Source organism: Protomyctophum bolini (assembly GCF_963924005.1).
Source record: "Protomyctophum bolini genome assembly, chromosome: 3".
NCBI lineage: Eukaryota > Metazoa > Chordata > Actinopteri > Myctophiformes > Myctophidae > Protomyctophum > Protomyctophum bolini.
This window is the reverse complement of record NC_137864.1, coordinates 48726842-48738189: the sequence shown is the minus strand read 5'-3', so window position 1 is coordinate 48738189 and position 11348 is coordinate 48726842. Positions and strand designations below refer to the sequence as shown.

General features: G+C 41.4%; 2 protein-coding genes across 2 annotated transcripts; one reads left to right on the top strand and one right to left on the bottom strand.

Annotated features, from left to right (window-relative positions):
* Positions 1 to 484: 484 nt before the first annotated feature.
* cbx6a (chromobox homolog 6a) lies at positions 485 to 8571 on the bottom strand. Its single transcript, XM_080760292.1, has 5 exons — positions 8478 to 8571; positions 7015 to 7058; positions 6656 to 6721; positions 4164 to 4236; positions 485 to 3864 (listed from the first exon to the last, which is right to left on the bottom strand). The coding sequence occupies exons 1-5, from the start codon at positions 8544 to 8546 to the stop codon at positions 2590 to 2592; spliced, it is 1527 nt and encodes a 508-aa protein (XP_080616418.1). The 5' UTR covers positions 8547 to 8571; the 3' UTR covers positions 485 to 2589.
* Positions 8572 to 9387: 816 nt separating this feature from the next.
* On the top strand, positions 9388 to 9771 carry LOC308312489 (nuclear transport factor 2-like; the record flags this gene model as incomplete). The annotated part of the gene is made up of 1 exon (XM_080759097.1): positions 9388 to 9771. The coding sequence occupies one exon, from the start codon at positions 9388 to 9390 to the stop codon at positions 9769 to 9771; it is 384 nt and encodes a 127-aa protein (XP_080615223.1).
* Positions 9772 to 11348: the final 1577 nt, after the last annotated feature.

The following is an 11348-nucleotide window of genomic DNA, read 5'->3' as shown; positions in this document are numbered from 1 at the left end:
GCATCTTGTCGAAGAGCACTTTAGACATGTTTATGTAGCTATTGTGGGGATAGAACATGACCTTTCAGTAAAAGGACAATATTTCTAGCCAATTGAATGTGTTAATTTAACTAATTACAAATTAACCCATATACGTGTTGTAGGTGCATTTTTACACTAATTGTATTGCTGCATTAACACACATTTTCTGCAAATTCACTGCTCTTTTCTTCCCATGATTGGAGGACATTGGGTCCTAATGCTGCCTTGCATGGTTGGTCTCAGTTCTATGGCAGGAAACAATAACATTCTCTCCTGGGGACAATAGTTGATAAATCCCATTAAAACGTCTAGCACCTATCCCCATTTCACCTGCTGCGTGAACATTAACCTAAAAATAACTGCTGATTACCAACTCGAGTTGATTACAGGAAGAAATTATCTGCCATTTGGCCAATGGCTGGTGTCTGTTTCCTGGATGGCAGTAATACCAGAGGTTATTCTAATTTTGTTGGATACCTCATATAGCTCCCATCTTAAACTCGTTAGAACGTTTTCACCACTGAATCCAAAACTAAGACATAATCATGACACAACTGGGACGGATATGAAGCCATATTAGCAACAACTGCCCCATGTACCACTGCTACATATAATCAGAAGAAATAGCCAATGCCACACACACACACACACTAAACACCCCAAGCAGACCACACAAACTAGCTAGGGTGTCTTCTCAGTTTCAAATCAAGGTTATTGTGCATAAGCCTTACTGAAGCAAATTATGTTTTTACTTCATGAGAAATCATATCATACATCGCTTCTTCGATTATAACAGAGCAGTTAAGTGACTCAAGAGTTTCCCCATCTGTGCAGGATGCCCTCTCAAGTCTGCTACAACAACAAAAAACATGAGATATTCCACTAAATGTGGTCCAAAGACAAGCTGAAGCTCTGTCAACTTTGTCTACAATGCACAAGGTTTCAAGAAACCTTTCTTACTGTTCTTTTCACTCACATTCCATACCATCTTACAGACCTTGATATCTGGAGTCAGTATTTCAGTCGGTATTTAACGGTAATTATGTCTGTAAACCAGTCACTGTCAGAGTATCCTTCATTACACAATAATTGCAATATATAAACTGCAATATGATTACATCAATTGTGCAGTTCAGTGCGATGGATCTGCTTAATACTTATCTGTGCCGTCCAAACTGAATTCATACTTAATTGCCATTAGTTTTCAAAATGTCAAGGAGTTCACAGGGACAATTTTCTCCACTTCCTTACTTAATAACAAACATTCAGTGAGAGGTCAAGAACAAATACATGACAATACATTTCTATTTTTATCTTCAGCCAGCCTCAGCCTACACTAGCCCTGTGTAGCAGAGACTAACCTTCACTAAGAATGCACTGTTAGCTTAAAGACTGGTCAGCAACACACCAATGACCATAGCAGGATATTAAAATAAATGCTTTGCTCCAACTACCACAGTGGCAGGAGACTTTCATCATTGCTCAGAATGTTCACCAGGTTAAAGTGGTGTTAGGTACTGTATTGTTGAGCTTCCATAGACAAAAACTCTATAGCAGTAATCTATGGAAGTGCAGTGCCAGTAGCTGATGAAATCGAACTCATCAATCACCAAAAGACTACCAGTATAGCTCTTCTAGTCCTTCAGGAGTTGTTAGGGAGACAACACTGCATTCTTATACTTATCACAATTAAAAAGCAGGCCAGTTTAGAGTCCTGGTAGACATTCCAGCGTGGGTTTTGTAAAAAAGAAAGGAGAGGAAAAAACGGAAAAACACAAGGCAGGCATGAAAACAAGGCAAGGACAGCAATAAGTTAAATCTTATCTTTTTTGTTGTTGTATCTTTGTTTGTAGCTTCTAATGTTGTTGTGCGTGCATATAAATAACTATTCATATGTATATGCCTGTGCGTTCAAGAGAGCGAGAAGAAAACGCCTTGATATGATAGCAAGTTAACATATAAGAGGGTTTTTTATGTAGTAAGTACATACCTCTCTGTAATGATGCTATACAAGTCCAACTAAGTGCAAAAACACAACCTTTATCATTAATAAGTTGGACCTCCAATGAACTTGGGATGGGGAGAAATTGGCATAACACCCTGAAGGCATTCAATTCTAGCCTTCACTGCAAATCCTGTATCAAAATAGTATCCATCTCTTTCATTTACACTAAGTGTGCTTGATAAGGTTTTACTTTGGGGATAATTCTATTACACCAAACAAGCTAAACTCAGCATGCCTGAAGTAACTGAAAATAAATCAAATACCACTTCCACCCAAGCGGTCTAAAAGAGTCAGTGCTGTGCAAGTGAACAAAATATGGTAATTTATGTGAAAGGAAGGGCTATATTAGCTGACCCTTTTGAATTTACACACTTTCGTTTTCAAAAAATATGTTCTTATTACCATTCATTGACTGGGCGGTTAAGTTACATTACATTACTACTTTCATTTAACATCTTCAAGTAATGGGAGGAGGGGGGGGGGGCGGGGCAGAGGGCCAAAGTGGCAATATTGGCAAGACGTTCGCATGACAATGGAAATAAAAATGGCAACAATGCAGCTTTCTATGGCTTGGGGAGGATGGGGTCTTCAGGGGAGGAGCCGTTCTCAGGCATGGAGGAGGGTGACGCCGGGCCGGAGGCAGGGGAGGGGAACTCTTTAATGGTGACAGTGACCAGGTTGGTGGTGACATCCGTGACCACCACGTCCTGACAACTGGGCGCCATTTCTGGATGCCAGTTGGGGTCCCCCTCCGCAGGAACCCTTTTGGGCTCAGCGGTGGTCGAACTCTGGTTGCCAGGAGGAGCGATGGGTGGTGGTGGGGGTTGTGTGTTGTTGGAGGAAGCAGAGGGTTGGCATTTAGGTGGGTTTCTGTGAAGTTTCTTTTTCCCCCCATCTGAAGTCCCCAAATGGTCCAGGGCAACCTCCTCCTCTTCATCCTCCAAGGAGGAAGAGGCAGAGCCGGATGGGCACGAGGGGAGACAAACGGAAGATGTTGAGGTTTGGTCAGTTGACGGGGCAGAAGCTGACTGGTGGGTGCTTTTGCCCTTTTGTGGTTCTGAGTGAGGTTGGCTGGGTGTTGGCTGGGAAGAACAAGGGTCCTGGGGTTTCTGGCTGGAGGGTGGTTCCGCTACAGAAGCCTCTGCATTGGGTTTGCGCTGTGGACCTCCCGGGGCATACCGGCGCTGTTGGACAGCAGGAAACCTACCCCGGCCCCGGGACATGGAAGGGCTTCCTGTGGCTGCAGCAGTGGAGCATGTTCCAAAGGTCCCAGGGGTTCCACATTGCATCCCAAAGGGTTTCCCGTACATGGGGAAGCCCAGCAACTTAGCAGGGGGCTGGAAAGGCCTATATGGAGCTTCGCCCGTCCTCTTTCCGATTATTCTATTGCGCGAGGGGATGTTCTGCCGTCCTCCGGAAGCACTCCTGTTGCCCCCACTCGCTGCGCCACCCCTCCCTGGCTTGCCGGTAATCTTCAGGTTGAGGATGATTCGACCCCGCTTGACCTCCCGGGGCTTGACCCTACGGTTCAGGATGCGGACGGTCTCAGAGAAGGGGGAGACATGTGGGCGAGAGGGAAAGCCACCTTGGCTGAAGGGGGGCGCCAAGGGGTCTGTACGGGGGAGAGGACGCCTGGACATGCGATGGCAACGACGAATGTCTTTCTTTAGCTTATGGGTGGTTGAAAGGGTTGAGTTGAGTTTAGGAGTGTGCGCCACAACTGAGGAGGAAGAAGAGGCAGAGGGCATTGGCTGGATGGATGCGGTCGAGGAGGAGCGTGCTTTAGTCTGACGGGGATTTGTGGACTGAGAGCTGGTCTCTCCTTTCTGGGAACGAGCCTGGAGAGGACACAAAGTGATTTACAATTAGGGAAGGTAAACTAGTTTTAATTAAAAATAAAACAAGATAAATACTTATATAAAACTATATACTAATATAGATAATGAGTATATCCTCAATGTAAAGATCTATTGTTCACAATTTTGTTTGTTTGTTTGTTTGTTTTAGCCTGACCACAACAACGATATTATTGTCTTGCAGGTGGTGCAGAGAAATATTGGTGTGTTAAACAAAACGCTCCTCTGAATAGATAAAAGGTTAGAAATGCAATTAAATACAGGCGAGTTCTGAACAATACCTTGACGTTCACGACAACATTTTTGGGTTTTGGCCCCCGTTTCTTTGGCCCATGGATTTCCCTCTCCCGCTCCCTGAAAAAGGAACAACGGAAAAGAAAACTGAAAGTCAGAAAAAACACTTCATTTTCCAATTAGAACTTTTCTCCGTGATGAAAGGACCGTTCATAGAATGTATCCTAGTGAGATAAAGGCAACACTTGCTATGCATCCATCCCATGTCTATAATGCATTTATTTATAACCTGCTCATACCACTGTATAATTATAGTTGTTATAAGCACTCGTATATCAATAATCATGACTATATTTCACTCACACACACACACACACACACACACACACACACACACACACACACACACACACACACACACACACACACACACACACACACACACACAGTAATCTGCTTATAAGCAATGACAAATACTCATAATGCAATCACAAACACATTAATTTATAAGCCTCTTATAATGACATCAAGTCAAGTATTATAATACTTCAAAATGACTGGTCACTCACAGACTTGATCTTTTGGTAAAGGTGCATTTATATAGGGCCTTTATCCAAGGCGCTTTACATAGATTTTATTAAATTTAAGCAAGAACACAAGAACAACACAACATTTATGTTACGGATGGAAAATAGCATCTCTGCTAAATCCGGTCTATTTACGCTACATTTTTTATGTACTGTATTATACTCTGTCCTGTCTAAATAAACAAATAAAATAAAAATAAATACACATTCAGGAATGTAATTAATTTACTGAAAGCACACAATGACCAGTTGATGACTTGTAGTGATGTATAATTGCACTATAAAGCTCTAAAACAATCTTAATACATTATAAGATTCATATAATGCAAGTAAAATAAAACTTGACCGGGTCACCATAGAATGCTTAAAACTGTGTCATAACAATTGTTATAATAAAGCACAATGTGTGAGTTCTTATTAAATATATGCAGATTATAATGCATTATAAGTATGCTTATAATCAATGTAGACACGGGAAGTGGTTATCTGAGTAGTCAGCTGGGGGGTGGGGGTAGGGAACTGTGATGGACATTGTGAATCTGTTTAACTGTATGTAATGTGTTTTATTTTCGTTTTATTTTTTGTTTTGTCATTATTTATTTATTTTTGTTTTGTATTTATTATTGTCAATTCATTTCGTTTTAATATTTTGTTTGTATTTGTGCTGCCAGAGGGATGTGGGGGGGGGGGAAATATATGTCAATTGTTGAAAATACTTCTGTAATATAAAGAAAATGAATAAACATATGTTTAAAAAAAATTAAAAAAAATGTAGACACGGGATGGATAGCAAGTCTTAGGGAGATGAACAATGAATGCCGCCGCTACCTTTTGGGTTTTATCAGCACCAAAAACAATGCTAATAATAAATAAATAAGTATACAGTCCAATGAAACTAAGAAACACATTTTCAACTGAAAACAGGCCTTGTAATGAGGGCGAGATTAAAATGTGACATAAGGATATGATGATGATGTGTGTGTGTGTGTGTGTGTGTGTGTGTGTGTGTGTGTGTGTGTGTGTGTGTGTGTGTGTGTGTGTGTGTGAGTGAGTGTGTGTGTGTGTGTGTGTGTGCGCACACACACACACACACACACACACACACACACACACACACACTTTTGAAGCCTCGAGTCTGTACAGAGCCAGATACTCTGTCCTGATGTGACCATTATGGTTTCCTGTAAACATCTCTTCTTTCCAGTGAGATGCTTTCAAGTGGCTTGGCAGTAGACAAAAGGCATTTCAGTAACAATGTGCTCGTTAACACAGGGCACAGTGAATGAGGACCGAACGGGAAGTGCAATAAATGTATGAAAAGCGTAAACAGGCAGACTGAGTATTGAAGAGACCCATCAACTTTAAGGGGTGTGATAAATCAGCATTTTTCAAACATTTCACCCTGTTTTCTAAACCATTATTAGAAAAGATAAGTCCCGTCTGCTCCTATGGGCTATATCTTGCATCACCCTTACCCCTAAACTTATTTGCCTTTTTTTTTTACTATTTAAAAAAAAAAAAATTACAATATCGGCTTGTTGAACTATTTTTAAATGTTTTTCAAAGTAGTAAAACATGGCTAATACGTTTAGGGATAAGGGGTGGCACAAGATAGGGCCCTATGGGCTCCATTTTAGTCACCGCTAAACCCCTCATCCCTAAAATTCTTTGCCCTTTTTTTCTTTTTTTTACTATTTTAAAAATCATTTTTGAATAGTTTAACTATAGCCAATCTACATTGACACGTTGTGGAGTCATTTTAGGCCATTATAACTATTCAAAAAAGTTTAGCAAAATAGTAAAAAGAAAAAAAGGCAAAGAAGTTTAGGGATAAGGGGTTTAAGCGGTGACGAAAATGGAGCCCTAAATGTATAAAAGACAATACAGAAAAAGTCGTCTATAAAACTTTTGTGACCTGTTGTTTTATACTAAGCCACACTTATTGTACTTACTTCTGTTCAAAGCCCGTTATCAGTCTGTTATCCAAAATGTTTTCTTCTGGCTCCCAGGTGCTGTGCCTGAACAGCACACACACACACACACACACACACACACACACACACACACACACACACACACACACACACACACACACACACACACACACACAGTGACTATTCAGACCAACGTTCTATCTTAAAACAATAAATATCTCAGAGACTGTAAGTTAACCACATGAACCCTATAGCATCCGAATCCTAGGCTAACTCATAACTCATGAGCGAAGGAACATTAGGCAAAAATAGACCAAGCACATACTCCAGACCCTGCAGTAAACACCTTTTAAGTACTTTTTGAAAGAGTAACTTACTTTAGTGCCCATCCTTTCCATTTAACCAGGTACTCAACTCTAGCCTGTAAGAGAAAGGGTTATCAAAACACCATAATACTTATAGCTCAATATGAAAATAAGAAATGTAAATACATACAACAATTCAATGACAATCCACACTGCAAGAACAGGGTATAAGTCCTTTTTACTATCGTGGTGTTTCACTCTGACTCACTGGCCAAACTTTGTATTCATTTCAGCTATGAATTCATAATAATTGCAGTGCTCACCATGCATACACAACTACGGATTTGCACTCTCAACACATCTGTCAAGTGTCAAATATGTGTCAATTATGCATTTTATGTGTCCACTGCTGTCCAGGGACTCTGAGGTCCATTAAGAGATTAAATTGATCCCGAACTCACGTCCTTGAAATGAAAAAAGTTTGAGAACTGCTTTACAGTTGTTGCACACCCTATTTTAAAAATACATTTCACACAAGAGTTTTTATTCATTTATTTTTTAGCTTTGTGTGAAGGCCTAGTTGGTTACTTGCAATGGAGTAACCATTGTAAGTAAGTTATTGTTAGCCCCCTAGGGGTCCTTGAGGGAGTTCCAGGGGGTCCCCAGCTAAATGATAGTTACGAACCAAATGGACCCCTGTAATTCTGAGTGTAAAAAAATGGAACGGGTCCATTTGGTTCCATTTGTACACTCTCAGAGTTTTAGAATATAAATCGGGGTCCCATAGATAGAAATGGCATTAAATGGGGGTTGATGCATGTCAAACTGGGGGTCCTTGAAATTAAAATGGTTGAGAATCACTGAAAGAGCCTTAATAAAAATGTTCTCTTATGGGGGTCCCTGGCATATATTTTGAAATGGGGGTCCGCAGGCTAATAAGTGTCAATGTGGGGGTCTTTGACATTAAAAAGTTTAGGAACCACTACATTACAAGTAACTTTGAAAAGGACCTTTGCAAGTTTGCCCAATGTGGCCAGTGGACGCTAAACTTGTGTCTGCACTCTGCAGTATGTCTGTGTTATCTTCAAGCGTGGTTTCACTAATAGCAACTTCTTTAAAATTTAAAAAAAGAATAACCCGCTGCTGGGGTATGTTGTGTTCGCCTTTACTGTCATTTGGAACGGTCAAAGACACCGAATAATGTGCAGCGTTAGCTACCATTAGCTTGCAGTCAAATATAAAGGCCCCTCCGTTAAATGGCTTGTTGTCTGGTTTCCCTCCTCGCTAGCCCCTTCTTTGTGTCGCTATTTTTATTGCTCTACCAATGCCAACATATACGAGCCATGACTGATAGCCTAGCCTGACTGCTAGCTTTTAGCTACCATGAAGGCATCCACACACAATTGCAAGGCCTCAACAATAAATGCATGCTTGTTCATCATGCATTTGGAGTCGTGCCATGGATGAAAACCCCTGGGGAACATCTGCGCACACACACAGTCACGACAAGACGCAGGGCAGCTGCCCTCTCTCACCTTCCTGACGCGGCGTTTGAGTATGGCTTCAGCGGCAAAGACACGATCCCCAGCCGCCGAGAGCTCCATCTTTCATGCCCGACTTGTCTCTCTGTCTGTTCAACACAACACATACACACGCGCGCGCGCGCGCACACACGCACACACGCGCGCGCGCAGACGCTTAATTAATTCACCAATATTATAAACACTATATAATACGATTGAGACTGAGCAGTATGCTAGCCGAAGACTTTAATGTCAAGATAATGGCAATATAACTATATTATAAGATCATTTTTGGTTGATTTATGAATACTGAAAAGTCAGAAATGTAAGCAGCAGCACATATAGGCTAGGGTATATAGGCTACAAGGACATTTGAGGAAAAGGTCCTAATTATTCAAAATAAATATGTTATTTAAGTAGTCTGAGTGGAATGATATGGAAAAGAATGTGTTTATATTGGAAAAAAAGGGATTAAAGTTATATATTGACAATATGCATATAAAATATTATTGTGCTCTATTCTAATCTCACTCTTAGGACCAGAGCACTTTCTCCAACATCAGCTCCACAGCAGACAGCAACCATGGACCAGACCAGACACAACCTTCTGGCTGCTGTTTGTCACGTGGCTGAAGTCAGGCAGCCCCCTTCTGGTCGTCCTAGCAACGGCAACGGCTTTTGACACCAGAGGATGCAGCCATGTGATGCAGGCAGGCAGGGCAAACCGATGATGGAGTTATTAAGAGGTTCCATGATATTGTTATGTCAATTTACTCAATTATGATGTCATATTGATGATGTCAGAGATTCTATATAGTATATAGCACACATTTCATATGGCACATGTCACTCGACATTGTTCTGTGTTAACGAAACAGGTTAAGGTTTTTGACTAGTGTGTGTGTTGCTCTGTGAGTCAAATATGGGGGACAAGCCCGTTTGGGAGCAGGTAGGATCTAGTTTCGTGGAGAACTACTACCAGTTGTTTGACGCTGACAGAGCGCAACTAGGATCAATGTATATCGATTCATCATGCCTCACATGGGAGGGACTGCAGTTCCAGGGAAAAGCAGAGATCGTCCAAAAGCTTTCCAGTCTCTCCTTCGGAAACATCGCCCACAGTATAACAGCACAGGACCACCAGCCGACCCCAGACAACTCCATCATGAGCATGGTCGTAGGACAGATAAAAGCAGACGAAGACCCCATAATGGGATTCCACCAGAGTTTCGTCCTCAAGAACATTAACGGTGCATGGGTGTGCACCAATGACATGTTCAGGCTGGCACTACACAACTATGTGTAAATCCCTGCACTCTCACTGTGGCCACAGTGGACTTGCAAGGGTATATAGTGTTGTAAAGGAAAGCGATATTGTTGACTGGTGTAAATCCAGGTTCGGATCGAGTGTATGTCAGCTTCTCCAGTTTCTACTTCACGATGCAAGATGTGCAGAAAGCAAAAGAGGAACCGGCTGACGAGCACCAAAATACACTTTGCTCGGAGCTACACAGGGGGAGACCAGCGGTGAGTGGAGATAAGGGCCCCAGGTTCGTTACTGTTGAGACTCCAGATGGACAAAGAGGCGTGTATCAGTTGCGTGGACGCACACCAAAAGAGGCTAGTGAAGATCCTTGTCATTAACTCCTCGATCAGGATGAGCTGTATTCGAGACAGACTGTCCCAAACGAGTGTCTTGGTCTTGGGTGTCCTCTTCCTATCAAGCAGTGATTGAGATATTCAGCATGTGAGGTTTCACTTGAACAGTAAAAAACCTACTTTACCAGTTGTTCATGGTCTTTTGTTATCTCAGATATAATAAATAACAAAACAAGAAAAACCTAGAAAGGTGCATCCAACAGGGCCAAATCTCTGCCATGGGGTGGCATGCCTGGCATACCCCATATCATATGCCATACCATATGAAGAAATAACACGATAGGAACCATGCACAAAAAAATAATTTCACCTAACCCTTTTTACTATAAAACTCTCATGTGACAATAAAGATGATTCTTCTGATTTTGATTCTGCGTCCCGCCCACCGATTGGGGCATGTGATCACAATGTTTCAGTTATGTGCATGCATTAAAAGTCACAATGAAAGGGGGAGGAACGTAAGTGACTCTGACATCATCTTGATGATGTCATATAATTGATGGCATCAGTGTGGAACTGATCGGGGGAGGGTGGATGGATCTGTGATTAATATTCACAAAATGTTTAACATTCAGACAAAAAAAATATTCACAATAATGTGAAAGATATTTGCGCCTCAAGATTCCTGGCAAATGGCAAAAAGAAAAAACTCTCACTTTTTTTTCTCCCCCTCTCGCAGTATTTACTGCGATATCTTCAGCATAACGCAATACTGGTAGAGAATTTCTATCTGGAAATTCAAAACGGCTTTGTGAAACAGACCTTTATGCACTTGTGTGAGGGCGAAACGTATAGTTTAGTCGAATTTGAGAACTAGACATTGTGAAGAGCATATATTATTGGATTATTAATATTATTATACTAGACTAGTAATCTAGTAGTAATCTACCTGGCTGCCGCTGTAGAGCACTGAGTCGGTAAATTTACAAATTTACAAAGATTCAGGTTGGGGTTAGGATTATGCATATGTACATATTACGGTAGATTTTAGAGGTTAGGGTTGGCGCTATGCCTCAGCCTGATTTATATTTCTATTATGTCATGCACCAAAAATAGATGATCTACAAGTGCACAACGTGACATGTTGTGAGCTTGTAGATCAGCTATGCAACCTGCAATCCTAGTCGCAACTCCTTGCAACCATGTCCCCAATGGCAGTTGAGTGACTAGTTGCATGGTCTGGCCTTTACAGTAGGCTTCACTATTTTCATTACTCACTCACTT